This window comes from Colossoma macropomum, unplaced genomic scaffold, assembly GCF_904425465.1.
Source record: "Colossoma macropomum unplaced genomic scaffold, Colossoma_macropomum, whole genome shotgun sequence".
Taxonomy (NCBI): Eukaryota; Metazoa; Chordata; class Actinopteri; order Characiformes; family Serrasalmidae; genus Colossoma; species Colossoma macropomum.
The window spans coordinates 17,377,416-17,399,149 of record NW_023494785.1 but is presented as its reverse complement, the minus strand read 5'-3'; the positions used below and the strand labels follow the sequence as shown (position 1 = coordinate 17,399,149).

Genomic DNA, 21,734 nt, shown 5'->3' with positions numbered 1-21,734 from the left:
ACCTCTGTAACGTGATTTAATTGTAAGCTGCTCTGGATGAAAGCATCTGCCAAATGTTGTAAAAGTAAATGACTGTAATTGCTGGCAAGGGAAAACCTTTAGCTGTGACGAAACTGCGTGATTAGAATGTATTTCCCATTTTCCGAATGCAGTGTAGAGGCCATAAAGGGAGGAGTAATCCTACAATTTATGTCAAATAATCAGTATAGCAAAATATTTATTGTATATTTATTATTAGAAATGAAAATTGTGCTACTTGGAGTTGTGTATGTTCCACATGTGTAATTTTTAAAGGTCTCACATGATACAGAGACATTTAAAATAATGATTATCTGTATTGTACCCTTAAAAGCAGTAACATATTTTCAAATATGAATGAAGATGCAGGTTGACAGAATTATGCACATTAATGTCTAATGTGTGAATTTTTCCAGTGTGAATGGTTATTGACTTTCTAGCTTTGGTGTGTTTCAAATGGAATGTTTAATGAGCATTTTCATGAGTACGGATATCGGCACGATGTCCTTGAAAGCCTTTAAGCCTCTCAAATAAAACGGATACAGACTTGACTTCTGTTTAGTAGTAGATTTATTTGCGGCTAATATTTAATTCGGGGTTCTGTAACTCACTTTCACTTTAGTGTTGCATTTCTGAATTGTTTTTTTTTTTTTCATGTAAATAGTTATCAAAAAAAATTTACAAGGATACACTGCAGAAAAGTGGTGAGAGGGATTTCATGTTGCACAAAGGGACTGGGCTGAAGAAGCACAAAGCCACTGGAACGTTATGCATCTTATAAAAAGCATAACAAATATTTTTTTGGTATTAATAATAAATAATAGGTCTGCAGTATGTTCAGACATCTGGAAATGTTGTATTTTGTTCAAGCCAAAAGTTCTGTAGTGTGTCTGTTATATCACTTATTCTTGTTCTATAATATCTCTTGATTACCATACACTGCAGCACTGGGTGCTAATAGCATTATGGGAAGGTCAAAGTGGAAGTCTATTACATCTTAAAGATTCTTTTCTCTTACTTCAACAGTGAAAATGCATTGGATGCAAATCTCAGCGTGATATGAGTTCAAGTCAAGTCAAAATTTGAATCACCATTTTCTTCTCTTAATTTCACATGAAACAACCTAAAACTAAGACTACTGAGAACCATAATGCCTGGCAGCTCTGTTCTCTGAAAAGGATTGTACAAATGTACCTTTTGTATTATTAATTTTTAATGTATGTCCATTTATCAGATCATAATAGAAACATTCTGCGTGACTGTGGTGGTTTATCAATCCACAATGATTTCTATTTGGGGGGAGATAACAACAACAAACACCACACCTCTGTTGGTCTGCTGTGAGCCACGCTCTCTCTCCCTCACCTCTTCTGACAGCTAATTGGCCATTAGTGCTGACACTGCTGCTGTTTAGCCAACTTGGGATATGAATGCCGTCCATGGCAGCAAGATGCAGATATGAATGAACTAAAAGATCTCTCTTCTCTGTGTAGCTCTTCTGTCTCACTCTCTCACTCTCCTGAATGCTCACTTGTAATTTTGCTTCCTGCATCTCCCTCGATAGTCATCATGGTCAAAAATCTTTTTTTTTTATAAAAAACTTTTAAGATTGCCGTGCAGAGGTGTGCCCTCCAGCAGGATTCAATTTCATTTCCCAGCTGTGCCATTTGTCGTCTGTGATGAGGGGTCCAAATGGTGCAGCGGTCATATTCCTGTTGGGGAAGAAGTACTGCAGGTTCACCAGGGCTTCATGGTTGAGTTGAACATGGCTTTCCCCCTCCTCAGTGTCTACAGTAGATCAAAAAGATGGGATAGCAGACTTCAGTCATATTGAAGGAAGCATGTGCTGGTTTCCCATTCCAAGATTAGTGATGGTGGATAATACAGTGAGATATCTACAGTACTCTATAAATGATCTAGAACCACATTATGAGAAATTTGGGTGAAAGTTGAATATTTTTTATTCTGCTTTAGGCTTATGCTGAGTGGGTGTGTTTATTGTTTGGTTATCATCAGTGACAATTGTTCTATTTGTTTCTGCTACTTATTAAATAATAGCTTAAAGACTGAAGGACAGTTTGTCAGGAACGAAACATTATACATTTATGACACAGTTCTGTTTCATTTATCTGAAGAGATAATCAATTGGAAAATAAGCTGTAGAAATTGATTTTAATGCTATGATATACTGCCTTCAAGGCTGTCCATGATTACCAATGGTAATTTTATTTGACTTGCATACATTTGCATGTAAATTTCCAATTTGACTCAGGATTAAAAAAAACGTATTTTGAGAGCATGAAACTTACGGCATCACCTCTGCACCAATTATAAACTGCTATAGATTTCTATCCCTAATTCCCCTGACAAATAGAAGTCCAGAGCACCACGTGTTTATTCATGCATTGTCTCGCATAGAATTTAAATTTCAATGAAGCACTGGGCAACACAGCTAATTGGGTAAGGATGTGCAACAGTCTCCGAGTGCAGCTTGGAAATACTGTTGATGTAATTACAATTCATGCAGGGAGTTGACGCTTTTGAAATTAATTAACTCCCGTTCTTATGCCGTATTTAATCGCAATGTTTCGGATTGTTTTCCCTTTGACCATTCTCCCCAATTATGCAGATAGAGGAACTTAATCAATTCTTCCTAATTTGCTGCCCACTAAATGCTGTGGAACTCATTAGCTTATTAACCTCTGTTTTATGTCAAGTGCAGTTTGGGGGACTTTTCAATCCCCTCCAGCACCTTACAGTGTTAGTGATAGCACCTGTCAAATTACTGTCAAACAATAGGAGATTTACACTTGCCTAAGTGTCCAGAGACTCCCAGCCTTTACAAATGGCAGTGTGTTATAATGAAGCTGAGCTAACAGTTGAATGGCTCTCTTTGCAGGACTTTGTTGTGAAGATAATCCGTTCTCTGGAGAGTCCTTCCTCTGTCATTCGAGCCAAGGCCTTCCTGGTGCTGCTGCAGGTTCTCATGAATAACAGGGAGATGCTACTGCTGTGCTGCAGCTCCAGGTAAACCACACTAATCCAGTCATTTAACCCTTCATATGATAAACAAAATGTACACTGGAAGAAATGGGAAGATGCTTCTGCTTTGTGTTTCCAGTATTGTGTGTTTTGGCATAAATGAACAGAATAACAGTACCTGCTTAAGTTTTTTTTTTTCTTTGTTCTTGAGTAAGGTCCTAAGAAAAAGTCTATGTTAGATTCATGACATGTTCTTGAACAGCAGAATTACCTAAGAACAAGTTGGTGAATGAGGCCCAGTGTGTCTACTATACTTTGCTTATTTTACACCTATAGTTTCATTTGAATTACTGTACCTCTTGTTACAAAAACTGCCTCACTTACTGGATTTAGTCTGTCCAGATTATCTGATCGTTTAGATTTCAGAAACCTTTTTTTCTAGATGGATGTTGTAAGATAGTTAGAAAATCGCATAAAGAGAGTAACCAGAGGTTTGTTTAAGGCATTTCTGCTTGTTTTATCAGAGGAAATCCCCACAGAAACTGATACAGGCAGATTTTTTATGTAGAATCACATTTCATATAGCAGCAGCCATAGTGTTATGTCACAGTGTTTGATCTGCTGGCTATTCCAGCAAGAGTACAGATATGTCATATCATGAGAAAATCTATCTACCTTTGCACAGCTCTGCCTCCCTCTCTCTGCCTCCTTGTAACAGATAGATGTTGCAATTTCTCAGTTGATCTTTAGGTTAAGAAAGGTGCTATGTGTATAGAATGGAATGTAGTGAAAGACTCTGCCCACAGTTTGATTCAAATCTCGATAGTTCATGATTCAATATTCTGATTATATTTTGAGCAAAACCAAATGAAGAAAAATGATGACCGTGTCCATTTTGTTGCACAGTTTACTAATGAACCTGCTGTACTGAGTTGTTGATTGGTGGTTTGCGAACTTTGGAGTGCAATAAATGCATTTGCATTCAGTGGCATAATTAGAATATCTGTTCTCTATGAAGTATTGTCACTCCACTCTGTCACATTTTTGCACTGTGACACCACTAGAGTAGAATAATTATTGCTGTTGTTGTTGTTATCATTATTGTTAATATTATTTATTGTTATTATTATTATTATTAGTAGTAGTAGTAGTAGTAGTAGTAGAAGCTGTAGCTGTTATTGTTGTAGTAGTATTCAGAGGAACTTTTAGTGTAACATTTTTTTTAAAAAACTGCTTTACAATGGCTATTGCAGCAAGTCTCTTAAATTAGAAATAATCTCTCTGATTATTGCCTTGATGCTTTTTCTGCTTGTCTCTTGTAACCTACAGATGAAGGTATTCATTAACAGTAGATCAGCAGTACACCAGTTTTCAAAGAAGTAGCGCCCCAAATACACACATCAGTGTGTATTCAAAAAAGAATAGTATGAATAATGAATGAACTGCTTTAGTGTGAATTTTAAGAATTATCTCTTTGGCTGTTTGAGATTTCTCCCCTTTATCTGTGGTTTTATACAACATAATCAAGTACCCAGAGAAACTGTATCCAAGTTTTATATATCATTAATGTATTGTTCCTTTGTACCTTTGGGGAAAAAATAGTTTAGGTGAAAGTTAAAAGGAAGAGTCTGCTGTTTTGAGAAATTGATGGCTACCTGGTGAGAATGGATGAGGATGATGATGGTTTGCACAGTAAGAGTTATCAGAGTCATCAGCAAGCTGCTTGAAAATAGATCAGGTTAATTTTCTTCTTATTTCCCAATCTCCTCACTCTGATATCGTCAAGTTGGTTTGTCATGTTTGGTTAAGAACAGTTTTAGCAGCGCTGGTCCTTTCTCTGGACTTGACGAGCCCTTTTCTATGCTTGTAATTTTAAGTTGTATTGTTCTCCATAGTGAATACTGTCACTCAAGTGGTTCCTTTTAACCAGCTTGAGGGAACCATGATTGCGTTGAATTCCATAATGAGACCAGAATACAGAGCCCATGGTTGAATATAACCTACTTTACTTCAACCCGTTTTTGCCAAAATTACATTCTCTGTCTTGTATTGGAATGATCTCCTTGTTTCTACATTGTTTAAATAATCATAAACAGCCTCTTTTTCATAATTCATGTATAATTAATTGGTCGAGAGCTCATTTATGTTGAAGACCCTAATTGGCCTCAGTCCTATCTTATAAATACAATATGTCATCACCGTCAGCAATGATGTTCAAACAGGCGTGGAGTCCACAGTGATCCAGTTCCATCTCCCTATTGGATGCCTCTTTATGTTCTCCTTTCTTGCTTCCACTCACCCTCATCTATGTCTCTCTCTCTTTCTCTCTTTCGCTCTCTCTCTCTCCTTATCCTCTCCCTCTCTCCTTTTCTCTCTCTTTCTCTCTTTCTCACACACTCTTACAAGTGTTCCCCTGGTGCAGTGTGTCAGAGCTGACCCTACTCTCTATCTCCCACAGTGCGAGCAGCTTCCTCGCCGCTCTCATAAACAGTTCCCTAATTAGCTCTGCAGTGTCGGCCGCACGAAGCTGCCGCTGACAGGCACCGCAGCCCTTCTGCAGACACGTCAATCCGGACGCACTGCGCCCAGCGTCTCTCTGCTCCATGCAGACACAAGGAGTGTACTTAAAACCAAATGAGGAGATGCTTTTAACTTGTACACTGTCTGGGAAAATGGAAGAAGCACTGTCTGTGCTGTAAAACTGGTCTTCTCTGGGCTTTTAGAAGAGGGCCGAAAAAAAGAGGCGTTGTGTGTGTGTGTGTGTGTGTGTGTGTGTGTGTGTGTGTGTGTGTGTGTGTGTGTGCATTCTAAATCAGTACAAAAGTCTAAAACTCTCCAGTGACCATTTTCCGTTATCTGCCTAGGTTTATATTTGAGTGATTAGTTTATTACAAAGCCTTTAGAAATAAGGGCTTGAATTGTTTTGTCTTACCGTTTGCAGTGGTTATGGAAAAGTAGGCCAGCTGAAACATCAGTCCCTTAAATGCCTTATTATTACAAACTTCAGTTCCAAAAAAGTTGGGGCAGTATGTGAAATGCAAATATAATCAGAAAACGGTGATTTGAGCTGTATACAAAAATATACCTGTATACAAATGAAAATAATACAAAGACAAGCTATTTAATGTGTTATCTGATAAACTTTATTGATACTTCTGAAATTGATGCCTGCAACACATTCCAAAAAAATTGGGACAGAGGCAATTTAAGACGATGAATGTTGTGAAATTTTTAAGAAACATCTTAAACAGGTGATGCAATCATGAAAGGCCTAGTCTTTTATGAGCAGGGATGGGTCACGGCTTGCCACATTGACAATATATGCATCAACGAATAATCCAACAGTTTAAAAACAATGACACGTAATATGACAAAAAGATCCAAAGAATCTGGAGAAATCTGTGTAAAGGTTAAGGTTGAAAACCACAACTGAATGCCCATGACCCCTCAGACTGCATTAAAAAAATGACATGCTTCTGTGATGGTAATCATTACATGGGCTTGGAATTACTTTGACAAACTGTAGTCAATAAACATCATTTGTCACTGTGTCAACAAATGCAAGTGTACTACACACTGTGGAAGCCACATGTCAACAACAGCCAGAAATGCTGAAGGGGCTTGAGCTCATCTGAAATGGACTGATGCACTGTGGAAACGTGTCTTGTGATCTGACCAGTCAACCTTTCAGGTTGTTTGCTGAAATAATGGACATTATGTTCTCCACATGTATGTATGTGTATATATATATATGTATGTATGTATGTATACACGTGTGTGTGTGTGTGTGTGTGTGTGTGTGTGTGTGTGTGTGTGTGTGTATAAGGATATGTATGTATTTATTTGCCTCTCACCTGTTTCTTCTATTTTTGCTAATTTGTTTCAGATTATCCATCTTATTTTTTAGATAAAGACAACAAGAATAAACACAGAATGCAGCTTTTAAATTATCATTTCGTTTATTGAAGATAAAGATTTATTCCAAACCTATATCAATGATGTGAAAATTGTAATTGCCCCTAAACCTAATAACTGGTTGTGCTACCCTTTGACAGTAACAACTGCAGTCAACATTTGCAATACCTTGCAATGAGTCTTTTACATCACTGTGAAGGAATTTAGGCCCACTATTCTTAGCAGAATTGTTTGTCTTTGTCTAATATTAAGAGTAGTTTGATTATCTGAAGCATTCAAGTGTGACAGATGTGCAAAAATAGAAGAAATTTGGAAGGGGCAAATACCTTTTCACAGCACACATATATATATTGGAGTAAGATCTGATGCCTTTTAGACAGACATCCATCCAGTTTTCAACATGACAATGCCAAGCCACAATCTGCACATGTTAGAACAGCAAGGCGGCGTAATCAGAGTGTGCAGGTGCAAGACAGTTCAGACCTCCCATTGAAAATGTGTGGAGCATAATGAAGTGCAAAATATGACAATGAAGGCCCCATGTGGTTGCACAACTGTACATACTTGTACAAGTAAAGGATGGCAAAAAAATTACACTCTTAAAACTGGATCAGTGTTCAGTTCCCAAATTATTATTAAGTGTTGTTAAAAGGGAAGGTGATGTAACGCAGTGGTAAACATGCTCCTGCACAAATTGAAACAAACTTAATTCAAGTAAAACATCAAATGTTGTGTTTTTGCAGTTTGCAGTTTAATACAAGTCAAATAGAATTTACTAATTACTGCCTTGTGTTATTTTTGGCCTTTCACATACTGTCCCAGCTTTTTTGGAATTGAGGTTTGTAGTAGTTAATTTTAATAAACTACTGAAACTCTACTCTGAAACTAATTTGCAAGTTATGTAGCTGTAAGGGTAAAGATATGAAATGTTGACCCACATACAGACCCTTAACTCACAAGTGAAAGTAGCAAAAAAATTTGTCTCTGCACTCCAAGTTGCTGGTTTGTCCTTGGTTATAGAAAGCCCCACTATTTCAGTGGTCACTCCTCCTAATCAGCTGAATGTCTGCAGAATGATAACCCTTCTGTCTGCCCTGTAGATGCTGAAACATCAGTCAGGCCTTTCCATCAATCTTTGCTTTGAGTCAGTACCAGAACTCCTTTAACATTCTAATTACAGCTCCTCACATGTAAGGCTGCCTGCATGTAGTCTGGCACCCAGTGAAAGTAATTTACTGTGAAAGTCACTGTTCTCTCTCCTCATTTCCATTCTTCCTCAGGTGACATATCAGCCTCCTGGCTATGTCCGACTAATAAGGGCCTGCTTGATCCTGACATGTTGGAATAAATGGATTTTAAAGTTACCATAGTATCCATTGGATTTTCATGCTGTCGCTTGCCTCCAATATGATAGTAAAAGTGGAAAGATGTTGGCAAGCATTCTGTGAGTTAAATGGCTATTAGGGAGGAGGAAATTTCATCAACAGCTCATTCGGTGCACCTGTGGCATGGCTTTGAGTCAGTGATGCCCTCATAAATAACTTGCTAGCTTAATCTGGGTCACTATACGAATGACAGCAGTGTTGTGCTCTGCAAGAGTGTCAAACAGTAGCACATCACCTGAACCCTAAGGATAAGGATGGTATTGATGACATGATACTGCCTTATACGTGGCAGGTTATTGAAAACAGTCATGCTAGACAGGTAAGACGGTTTTATCAGGATCATGTATGGTTCAGTGTTTTACCCACAAGATTCTCCATGTTTTGTATCGCTCCATAAGGATGCATGATATGGAGAAAGTACTACCTATACATTTTACAAGGTGTATGTACGTGCGTGCGTGTGTGTATACATATATCTCTCTCCCTCTCTCTCTCTCTCTCTATATATATATATATATATATATATATATATATATATATATATATATATATATATATATATATATATATATATATATCTATATATATATACACACACACCTTGCAATATACAAAAAAAATGCATTGGTAAATCAATAATGTAAAAGTTTGGTGTTTGGTCTGCATTATTTTGACTAAAATTATTTATTTTTGGTGGAAAAACTGATTGAATTGATTGAAACACCAAACTAGTCATCTGGATCTGTGATGTGGATTTTTGTGATTAGTTAGCTTATTTGCATATTGTAGCATTCTGCATCAGTATTACAAAGGCCAGTATCAAGGTAGAGCGAAGTAAACTACAGTTGATTTTGAATCTTGGCTGCAGTTAAAATCTTTGTACTGAAGGCTTCATATGTATAGCTGAACGCTGGCCAGGTGACTGAAGCATATCAGTTAAGTGCTTGTTAGCCATGATTTTGCTCTAATTAAACTACGTAAAATGTTTAGAAACAGAAGAGCGGTTCCAGTCGTAACCATGGAAAAGGAGAGGCTATTTAAGGCAAAAATTAATTAGAACTGGTTTAACTTTATTCTAGAGCTTCAATAATTTTGTCTCTCAAACATTGAGAGTCTATGTCATTGATTGACATCTGTACAAATGAGATTAGCCATGGCCATTGTATTACTCTTCCAATATAGTCTACAGAAATACATAGACACTCTTGTAATTTTATGAGCCCTGAGAAAGTGCTGGAATTATTCCTTTGAACTTGACTCAATCAGGTGAATTACACACCTAAGCACACTTTCTCCTTGCATTGCACCCTAGATTATAAAAGAGGAGCATTACTTTAAAGCAGCTTTTAAATTAGACAAGAGCACTGCACTGCCTGACCCCTGGAGAACAGTTCTGCTGAAGAAAAAAAATGAAAATTAGTAGACTGTGACTTCCCATCCTATAGCAAAGATGATCATCAAAGTAAAGTATTTTACATTTTTGATTTCACCACATTTCTCTTTTAATGGAAAACTGTCCGTGTGCGATTTTGTTTTAAGGCGACTGAGATGACTGACTGGCCCTTACGTTGCACTTATTATAAGTTAACCCCTTAAAATCTCAGTCTTATTACATCTCCAGGCTTATTATTATTCAGTAACTGCATGGACTGCAGTGTTAATCCTAAAGTTATAGAAGTGTGTAACACAAGTTAATCAGAATGTTATTTTTCATGTTCACTTCACATTCACTGTAGAAGTTCATCTTTTTGCAGTAACCTATTAAGCTTCTTTTGTTGCTATTTTTCAGCATGAATTGAACACGTGTGTTTATCTTGGAAAGAAGAAAGCAACACATTACACGGTACAATCAGAAAGTCTTCTTTTGTACAGGTGAACAGTGTGTTTTGATGTTGACAGTGCTGTGCTTTTTGAGGAGATTGAATCTGCACCAAAAATACTTGTTGTTTCTCGCATAATTGTGAAAAAGTGCATTTTAGTTCTACACTGAAATCACTTGGAAGTCTCTGAGTGATCATCTAATTTGGCTGTGGCATTGTAACACATTAGGACTCAAGGCACACAAAATCAATGCACAAAAAACCCCTATAAGGTTAGCAGACACACAAATAAAATGAAAATATGTTGTGCATGTCTTAGAAGCAGAGTGCTAGATAGCATTTACAGATTCAGTAAAGGCTACTTAAAGGGGAACCTGCATAATGAAATGGTTAAGATGTAAACCAAATCTTTCAGAGTGGTTTGGTGTAAAATGCTCCAGTCAAGAGAAACTTGGAGAGTCAGGATTATTCACAGTTGAGGTGATAGGAGCGAAACATCTGAAGCATTTAATGCCTCTAAAAGCTACGTCACACAAAGTTATTACATAAAATAGTTGCAAATGTGCTGCTTCATTCACAGTGGAGAGGTACTTGCAGGGTGTTTCATGGCAAAATAGTCCCCATAGAAAACATAACACCGTTTTGCTATTATCAATATTACATTTAAAAACTCAGGAGTTCAGTGGTCATTTTGAATAGTAAATAAAATGGCTATATTTGTGTTGTATTCATTGTGACCCCTGGTTCTGAGACGGTAGGTTTCTCTACATTTAACTGCTCTGAATGATGTTTTCAATGATGGAATTATTCAGAAATTTTGGAAAATGAGCAGAATTCCTATTTAATATTTAGTTTGTGGTTCTGTTGAATATGCTGTCTTTTAGTAAATAGGGTAACAGGTATTTTGTCTGTCATTGATTTCATTGTGATTTTTATATTGTTGTCATGGTACTCTTTACTCTCAGTGATCATGATTTTTATCCCAGTGGTTTGAACACTTCTCCTGACATTCTTTTTGACTCTGTGTGTTGGATAAGTGCTTAATTCCTCAGTCACAGCTCTGCTAATCTCGCCTGCTCTGCTTAGTCCCTCCAGTCCTCCTGTTCTAATGCAGCTTTACTTTCAGCTCCGGTATTATTGCTGGGTGCACTACTCAATGATGCTGGAGTTGCTCTGTGCAATTTTCTCCCTGTTTGCTTTTTCATCTGTGTCTAATTTGAGAGATGCGCCTCAGCAGAGCACTGTGTGTGTGTATGTGTATGTGCATGTACACGTGTGTATGTGTGTGTGAGAGAGAGAGTGTGAATCTGTGTCTGGCAGGGAGAAGTTAAGGCAGTGATTGCGTTGAACTGTGCTGTACTGGTTGGAAACAAGCTAATTAACAGTGCCTCTTAATAAGCATGAGCCCCAAGGCTGCAGCAGACTGTCAGCTGTGGAGCTATGATTCTCCCAGTTTCGCTCTGCACACTCTCACCCTCTGACACTCTCACCTTCCTGCAGAAAAGTGAGAGAGGCAGAGCAGTCAGTCAGCAGCAGATTGCTTCTGACATTCTTTTCCTCCCCAGAACCCAACACCCCTGGTAGGAACACACAAATGAAGAAACTGGAAAACAATTATTTCAAACACATAAAGAGCAATGAAATTATACAACTGTGTGCATATGTGACTGTGTTAACTATATGGATGAATATACACCTTTCTTAAATTTGTGAAAATCCTGATTTTGGTCATGGTATAATTCCAGTTGCGTGAAGCTGTATATGAATGATTTCAGTTGCTTTATGATTTCAAATACATGCAATTTTATTGCTTGTGGACAGCCAGTAGTTTAGTCGGTTAGATCTCATTTATTTTGTACAACCACAAAAAAAAGACAGAATGCCACGTGCTATATATTTCATTTAAAATAATACAAAGACAAAATATCAAATCTTAAAACAGAAATTGTATTGTTTTTGAAAAATGTATGCCCATTTTGAATTTGATGCCAGCAACACATTTCAGAAAAGTTCGGACGGGGCCATGTTTACCACTGTGTTTCAACACCTCTTCTTTTAACCTCCTCTTTTTCCCTGAAAAAGACGTCATTTGGATGGCAGCATATGTAGCTCCAAAACTTGTACACATCACATATGCTGGCTTTTGAACTGTGCGCTGATAACAAGCTGTATGGTCCCTCTATTCTTTAGCCTGGAGGACGTGCTGTCCACGGTTTCCAAAAAGAATTTAAAATTTTGATTTGTCTGACCATAGGGCACTTTTCCATTTCACCTCCATCCATGTAAAATAAGCTTAAATAAGCTTAAAGAATGCGGCAGCGTTTCTGAATCCTGTTTATATGTATTTTCGTTTTTGCATGGTAGAGTTTTAACTTGCATTTGTGGATCCTCAGCCCATTGTTTTTGTAGTGATTTCCACTACAAAATTGTGTCTGTTTTTAATGCAGTGCTGCCTGAGGGCCTGAAGATCACAGCTAGCCAATATTGTTTTTTGGCCTTGCCCCTTGCATACAGAGATTTCTCTGGGTTATCTGAATGTTTTAATGATATTATATACCATAGATGATGAATTCTTTCTTATTTTATGTTGAGGAACACTTCTTGAATTATTGCACTATTTGACTGCGCAGTCTTTCACAGTGTAGTGAACATTCCCCATCTTTACTTCTGAAAGACTCAGCCTCTCTGGGATGATCTTTTTATACCCAATTATGTTACTGACCAGGTGCTAATTAACCTAATTAGTTGTGAGATGTTTTATTAGTCTTTTGTTGCCCCCGTCTCAACTTTTTTGTGACATGTTGCTGATGTCCAAATTTAAAATGGGCATATATTTAAAAAAAAAACAATACAATTTTTCAGTTTCAATATTTAATGTGTTGTCTTTGTACTACTTTTAATAAAATGTCAGGTTTAAATGATTTGCACATTACTGCATTTTGTTTTTATTTACATTTTGCACAGTGTCCCAACTTTTCTGGAAACGGGGATGTAGTTTTAAAATGTCTGGACAGCCAGTAGTTTAGTGCCATAGATTTCCTTCTCGCTTGTGTAGTGTTTCAAGTCCTCATCTTGTGGTAACAGATAAGGCATCAGCATTGACAGTTCCCTCAGAACATATCCAATATTTCTAGCCTGGGAGGATCACTGATTGATGACAATGTTGACAGTGCATTCCTGAAGTTAGGAGTTGGATGCTTATGCACTTAATATTAGAAAACAAAAAGTAAGACATTAATTGATTTTGGCAAGTCCCACCACTCTTAGTTGCTGTTGATGCATCTGTCAAACGTACAGCCCAGATCACTTGGTAGCATCCATAACACTGCTATCAGACTAAAAACCTCTGCAGCACAAAGGAAAATGTTCAACAGTACAGGAGTACATTATTCATTATTAAAACATGAACTGGCTTTACAACACACAGACATAAATATTTGAGAATTAACACTATAAATAATGGTTAATTTAATGCAAAAAACTCATCAGGCATTAAAGTGGTAGATTTTCTTGTCAAAATCTATCTCACTGATTAAAGCAGTGGAAGCTACCTCTTCAGATGAGCTAATGCTAAAACTGATGCTGGAGCTAACCAGCAGCGTTATATGCTGAGGACTGTTTTTTTGTACACAAGGTCTTTTAGCAAACTTCAGTGAAGTAATACAGATGATTACATACAAGTGCATTAATATTTATCCTTGTATAGAATGTAATCATAGATGATGTGAGCACTGTGCAATCTCATTTAATCTGACTAATTTATCAAACTAAATGTCGGCAGCTAAGTTATGAAACACTAGCTTGGCTAGCCGATCTCAACATTATTCTGTAAAATTATCATTAGAATCACATTAAAAAAAATTAAATACAGCAAACCAGATAATGTTTATCTTACCTGAGAGCCAGCATAAGTATGCGTGTTACTAGTTTTGCCACTGAGCTGTGGGTGTGGTGTTTCACATAGTTTAATCTTAAATTTTTCCAGCTTCAAGAGTAAAACAGAAACAGAGTGTCTCTGAATTACAAACTTCCCCACAACACTTTTACACCTCTAGTAGTCTAACAATTCTGACTAATTTATTGCCACTCCCATTCTCACTGAAGGTTTATTCTTAGTAGTTTTGACTGTAGAAATAGCACTTAGAGATGATTGTGATTGGCTGCGGGGGCATGTCAGTAGTTATTTTGCAAATGGTTAGTTGCACTTTTTAGTGTCCCTGTTTAAGCACTGGGACAAAAAATTGTTTCATCATGTTGCGGTCTAAAGATATTTTTGAAGAAAAAACATTAAATAACATATAATATCTGTGCACTTATAAAGTCATTGTACCATGGCTGTCTTTAGTCTCACCACCAAAAATGCTGAGTTGGCCGGTTTCCAAGACTGACCCCCTATACTGAAGCATGAGGTTGTTTTTCCTCTCTGTTTTTTGCCTTCCATTGATTGGTGGTTTTACTCAAGATGCTTGCATTTTTTACTTACATCTGTTTTTGTGCTCATTTATATATACTGACTCAAAAGAGTCAAGTGAGCCAAGTATGACTTTGTCATTCCCTAATGTAACTAATAAAATTGTAAAAGGCACCAAATGTTCACCAAAAGTGGGTCTGTAAGATTAAAAGTGTTATGTTGTTCCAAAATACAGATGTACCAAAAAGATTAAATGAATGGCATGATATTCACATCTAGTCACATCTTTTTTTGCATTACAAGTTTACAAATACTTTACAGAAAACAAAATACAATATTTTCTTCTAGGCATTGCTGCGGAATCAACACTATTTCCTTTCAGTCTCATTCCCTCTCCAGGCATGAAGTGTAATTGATGAAATGCATCTTCTCTGTGTTTGCTAGCATCATTCCCGTGCTGTGTGTCTCAGAGCTGAATAATAATGTCTTTCTGGCCTCTCTCTCGCTCAGGCTGGTGATGTACATTGAGAGAGACATCCGAAAGGCCACGCCAGGGAAGGAGCAACAAAGCGGCAATGAATACCTGTCAAAATGCCTGGCCCTATTCATCCGTCACACCGTGCGAGAGCTGCCAGCCATCCTGGGTAAATCAATCACATTACACCCAAAAAGAGAGAGAAAGACAGGAAGGTAGGGATATTGGTGGTGGTAGTGGGGGGTAAAAGCAGAGGAATGGAAGGGGAGCTAGAAGGGGTGAAAAAGAAGGAAGCAGGGGGAATGAAAATGAGATAATTGAGAGGAAAGGAGCGAAAGAATAGAAGTAAACGAGTCAAGGAGAATGGGACAGGAGTGATGAGAATGAGCGTCAATGGCTTTGGTGTCTAATTTGATCCTCCTCTCTTTTTAATTACCTTTCTGATTGAATTTGGGCACGGGAGGGGTCACATATCGACCTGTTCCTGAAGTTTCATTTGTAGATCAGCACTGCTATCCCTGGACGGGTTCATGTCCTTCCACAGAAAAGTTTAGTCCTGATGCAGTGGACATGGGCTACCTGTTCTACAAGTCTGTGAAACCTGCGCCAATTGGAAGGCATTTTGAGGAGCACATTACTTAGTTTTTAGGTTTTCTGTTAGTTTGTTATTAATCAGAATTGGTATTTTATAATCTCTCAATCTCTCTCTCTCTTACTTTCTCTCTCTGGGCTTTCTGTAGATGACATCCTGTCAGCATTAGGAAGCATTGTGGGAAGGAAGCACCCTTCAACAGCCCAGACTCGCCAGCTCAAGCAAAGTCTCCCCATGATGGCTGTGGTACTGCACTTACTTACCTCACAGGTGGGTGTTAGTGTTGGGTTCTAGCTGCGGGCACCTGTGTATAATTGCTGTCATAACAAAACCTCATATCTCTGAAATGGTAACTTTATAGGAGAAAGAAATAAAAACATTTGTAACTTTAATATTAAAAAAAATTAAGCAAAGGCTTAATATTTTACAAAAGTTCTGTTGCTCTCTCTCATATATTCATGTGCAAAATATATTCAGAATAAACTTCCAAGATATGTCATAACAATCTGGCTGAACATGATAACCTCCTTCATTCCCTGTTATTGTGACCAAAACAAACCAACTTTGTCTGCCTATAATCTTTTTCTGCTGAAAAAACCACATGATTCGCTAATAGTTTAGAAATCAGTGGCATGTTCCACTCTATGCTAGCATACTTTACTTGAGCTGGAATGTGCCTGTGACATCTACAGAATGCTTAGACCGCAACTCACTTTTTTTTTTTAATTAGCTTAGCTGGCTACGTATTTAGGAATATTGCCTAGATATTTACACTGCGAGACTGTAGTTATACATACTGCAAGCTAGTTAGCTGCTAAACAAAGTTGTTGGTGAATTAATTACATATAGCATACTTCATATTTCAGAAGTTGTATTCAAAACTTAAAGGGCCCATATTGTGGAAAATGGACTTCACTCCCTAGTCCATGCAGTCCTTATACATAAATTGAGCTGCAAAAGCATTTTGAATTGTTGTGATGTCACAAAAACCAATGCATTTAAAATCTATTTATCCATTCTATCCGTTCAGCCTGCAGCAGATTAGCCCCACCCATTCACATTGAAGGTATAAAGAGTTTTTCAGCTCTGACTGTTTTTTGAATGAGGCACAATATAGGACAGCTGAACAAACAGCTCATTTAAAAATATCAGCCTCTTTTCTTCATAAGGCATAAAGTAAGGTTGGAAAATGAGAACCATAAAATGAATTATGCATTTTTTATGTAAACTCACAAATATTATGTGTGGAAATATTATGTGTAGGGAAACCATAAAATGCTGTGGGTCCCAGATGTGCCACAGAGTCAACAGCATGTTAAATGTGTTAAATGTTTACATGCCTTGTTTTACATATGACTTAAAGAATAATGATTATGTTCATTATTTGTATTAGAAATGGGAACAATCAGCAACTTTCCACTCATGATTGGCATGTTCCCCTGGCATATGCCAGTGGTCATAAAAAGTCATTTTGTTAATATCAGTGGCATAAAAACATGACATACTGGCCAACAGAATGCTGTTATCCCCACCTCGGGAAAGGACCACAGCTTATGTTGTGGGCTATGTAGAGGTACTGTTTTTTATCCTAAGTAGGGTCATTTTAATAATCTTTTAGATCTGATTATGTTGTGTTGTGCAGCAAAATTTGGTCTCAGGTAAATATCTCAGTCACGTGACAAACATAAGGATATGGTTCTGCTCCTGCACAAAGGAGGGGTTTGTGAACAAATTTCACGTAAACTTTTGTCATATATACTGTGCTTTAAAAACACAAAACAACCTGACAGATGAACTTGGGTGAAAGAAGCAAAAAAGAAAACCTACACTTCAATTTCACATCTTCATCTGCAGAGGCAATAAAAGAGAGATCTTTAATATCCGGCTTCTTTTCATTGCCTGTAACCATGGAGTGCAGTGTCAAGGAGAGATGTGTGAGCATGTCAGAGTGAAATGATGCATTAAAGGTTGATCTTTTCTCAAATTGCTCTCTCCCTGCAGCCACACTTGTGTGCACACACGCACAGATTATTGTCAGTTACCCATTGGTGCGAAATTGGATTTACTGCTGACACACTCAATTGTGCTGAAATTAATAAGAAGGGATCTTTCTCTCACCCTGTGAGATGTTTGTCACTAAGCTGAGTCGATGAGACCTAGCTGCTGATTAAATACCCTTCTCCATTTGGTCCTGATTTGCCATGGAGACTCAACCTCCATCAGCAGTGGCAAATTGAGTGGTCTCATTTTGGGAGTAATAGCTTGTCGCTCTGATGGTTCCACTGCCATTAGCTCATTTGAGGAGGTTACATTAAGATGGCGAACATTACAGGAGAACTGCCATGGGTAATAATAGTTTGCTCTTTTAATGTGTTCTGTACATTTGCAACATGTGTACATGTATGTGTGCACAAGTGGCCTGTGCATTAGAGTGGAATGCATGTGTTGATTGACTGATATTAAAGAATTTGCTGGAGGGCATGGCCAGTAGTGCCAACAGGAGTTGGTGCTGCTCTCTATCTCGAAGGCTTTGTTGGCTTCATATGCCCTGAAGCTGAGCTCGTAATGCACACACAGAGTTCTGTGGCATCATATGCGGTTTAGAACAATGTGTGTGTGTGTGTGTGTGTGTGTGTGTGTGTGTGTGTGTGTGTGTGTGTGTGTGTGAGATGGATAGGGGGTGGGGGCGGTACATCATACTGGTAAATCAATATATCATGATTAGAGCTTAAATCGATAATAAAATATAATAGAAATGTATTCTCTTATAACATAAGCCTAATAACAGCAGTAGTTAATAGTATAGACTAAAATAGACGGTACTGTGCAAAAGTCAGAGAATACCCCTCATTTATTTAATTTCTAGCCAAATCATCCATTAAGTACAATGTATTCATTTTTAGGTTTAGGAAAAAGGCAGAAAACTTGTGTAACAGAAAATTGCACAGAAGCCTCATCAACTATATATATAAGATTTTTTCAGTATTTAGTATGTCCACTCCATTCTTTTTAGGAGACTTGCTTTCAGTTTTTCAAAGAAATCTGCAGGGATATTTTTCCACACTGTCAAAACTCAGTCTTAGAAGCTGATTAAATTAATTAAATAAATTAAGGGTGACCTCTGACATTTGCACAGTATTGTACAAAAATTATTCCTTCCTGCCACTATTGCCCTAAGTCTGCTCATTAGTGATTTAGACACAGATTTCTGTAAAGGTGCTTTGTATCAACATCTGTTATAAAAAGCAGTATAAATAGAAGTGAACTGAATTGAATTTGTCATGATAAGTGGATATTAAAATTGAATGAGCTGTTAGAAACCCCTACACATTAAAAATGCACATTAAAGCTTTTTTGCAGGTTATCATTTAAGGGAAATTCTACTGTTTTTTCTGTATAATTGAATCACTAAGATGGAAACAAAGTCATTCAGTGTGGCTTGTGTCTTTCTTCAAGGTGTCTTCCTTATTGGCTAAGCCTACCACAAATCATAATACTAGCATGCATGAACTAGGGTTGTGTTTAGCTAGACTAGAGGCTTGCAGATTCTAGTGTTTGTATGACTACTTCAGTCTGCTTTGATCTTCTTTAATTACTTCTTAAGTATTGTTTAATGTTGAGAGATGATAAGATCTTTTGTTTAAAAGGATAATCAACGCAGTAGATTCAGTGTCAGTAGACTGACATTAAGAATAGTATGTGTTTTATAAACCACTCTGTTTGTGAATGTGTGTGCGTGTGTGCATGTGCATGTATCCATACATACATTCATGTCAAGGGCCCTCAGTCCGGTCTCATCTGTCTCCCATCATCTCTGTGGCCTGTTGCAGTGTTGACAGCACACACTCAGAACATTCATCAGTCACTCAGGTCATACTGCAGGTCAGCTGCACTGTGACTCACACAGCACAAAGCTTCAATCTCTTACTGACGAGCTTGACCTCTCACTCCCCTCAGTGGCCATGACCGCTCCCGCTCTATCATGGTCACGCTACTGAACGAACACGCCTGAGCTGCCTCAGCCCTACCTCTCACAGCAGACTTCCAGTTCTGATGCACTCCTCCCTCACCTGAGCTTTCTGCTGCACTCGAGCATCTGGAAGGTTGTGAAAAAAAGCATGCTGACTGTTAGCTGACAGCACCATGAGACTTTATTAACAGTGTTCTTGACTCCTTATGACTGTTAGACAAGTGTTCCACACAGAGACCGTAGAGATAAGCAGAATGGTCATTGCTGTGAAATCTACTAGCTCTATAAGTGACTTATATAACAGCTTGAGCCTAGATTCTCTGTTTGGGAACAATAAGTAAATAAATTCTAAAAATAATTTGGCCGTCTTACCATATTAAGACCTCTAAGCAGATTTGCTGCGAATCAATAGAGTTTTTGAAAATTGCTGCAGTCGTGGCTGGTGGTAAACAAAAATGTTCTAAACCCTGTACGTTTTGTCCGTTGTGCCCCCCAAACTTTTTCACTGGATCCTTGAATTATTAGGTCGTTAAGCAGTCAAAATACAAATAAAGCTACACATACTACAGACAAGCTAACACTCTTGCAAACTGAAATGATGTTGGCTGAAAGTAAGTTGACTATTAAGCTTTAGAGTAATAGTGGTAATGATGGTTAATAGTAATAGTCTGCTATGAGCACCATTACAAACATCAGCTACTAAAACTGTAGGCTAATACTGCCAGAGCAACTTGACTAGCTTAATTGATGCAGCTTTCTGGTTCGCACATGGTATTTTGGTGAGGTTGCTAGTCTTATAATGTCAATTCAGTGTGCAGCATTGTTAGCATACATGTAGTAATATACATATTTTAGCTCTTTAATAACCTTAACGTAATATATATGGAGGAACAGTGTCTGGATTGGAAAAGATGTCCGATTTGGAACCTTTGTTCACCACATGGCATGATAGCATGATTCTATTTCTCATAGAAAAACGACTTAGACCTGGAGTTTCTAATACGGGCATGACTCCGACTACAGAATGACGACACAACTTCAGAGGTTTATACTAATAGTTTAATGTGCTGTATCAACTATCTTTAATGAAACAGTACAAATTGCTATGGTACAGTGGGCTGTGTCTGGATAAAGTTGAATGAAAATCAACACTAGGCAACACTAGATTAGTTAGTTGGCTAGAACTGCTTATGCTGTCTGAGGAACCCAGGCTTTACTCACAGTGAGAACACTCTAAGTGTTGGGAAATAATAAGGAGTCATTTAAAGTGGGCCGCTGTCTAATCTCATTCGATTGGTTTGGCAGGTTTTCAGGCCTCAGGTGGTGAATGAGGAGTTTCTCATTAAATTCGGAGCACTGCTGGTGAGTGGCTATATCACTTCAGTTCAAATAATCTTGTTGAAACAGATGCATTAAAGAGATGTCATCTTCTAAATGTTCTCTCTTGTTCTCATGTAGCTCAGTGTTAGAGAGTGAGTTGATTGTCATGCTTGATTGTTATAACATCACTGTCTCTTTTACTTTTGGGAAGAATCACATTACATCTATTGACTCCAATGAGACCAGCTTGGGAAGTGCTGTAGGTACGTTTTTCCTCTGAAATATAATAGTAATAGTATAATTTGACCATTCATTTTATACATTTGTCACTTTCTTCATAAAAGATGTCAAATTTGTATCTCCAACATAGTATATCTTTCGGTATGTGGAATTGAATAATAAGTAGAATAAAAAACATCATAAAAATCTGTCAGTTGCTTCAAAGAAATCTATCCGAGAGTGTTGTCCAGTACTTGACCCACCCAAAGCTTGTCTCTTCTCATGAACAGGGCAAGCAGCATCTGAGGAATTGATCAGGAACACACTATCTGCAGTAGAGGCTGTTTCCCAGCATCCAGCTCTTCTGAGCACACACCACTGCACAGTGAGTACTCAGCCTGACGCACAGCAATTGCAGCAGACAAACCAGTAACTGCGAGCTAGATGGCCATGTACGGCACACCTTGTTAATATGCTGATTTTCACAAGTAACACACACAAACATGCTAATAGTCTTTATAAATCTAGCCCTAAGCAAAAAAAAAGTATTACTAAATAGAAATATTATTAATAGGAAACAAATTCAGTATCAAGATGTCAGTGCATCACTATACTTACTTGATTCTT

The 21,734-nt window shown here is 37.7% G+C and overlaps 1 protein-coding gene across 3 annotated transcripts in view; it reads left to right on the top strand.

The window, feature by feature from the left end:
• The window catches only part of ulk4 (unc-51 like kinase 4), a 119,705-nt gene that overhangs the window by 33,891 nt on the left and 64,080 nt on the right, over positions 1–21,734 (top strand). For all 3 annotated transcript variants that reach the window (XM_036585318.1, XM_036585300.1, XM_036585308.1), the window contains 6 exons: positions 2,918–3,045; positions 15,042–15,175; positions 15,747–15,868; positions 20,874–20,930; positions 21,100–21,151; positions 21,398–21,492. In XM_036585318.1, the coding sequence (XP_036441211.1) occupies positions 2,918–3,045; positions 15,042–15,175; positions 15,747–15,868; positions 20,874–20,930; positions 21,100–21,151; positions 21,398–21,492 (588 nt within the window). The remainder of the gene's footprint in view (positions 1–2,917; positions 3,046–15,041; positions 15,176–15,746; positions 15,869–20,873; positions 20,931–21,099; positions 21,152–21,397; positions 21,493–21,734) is intronic.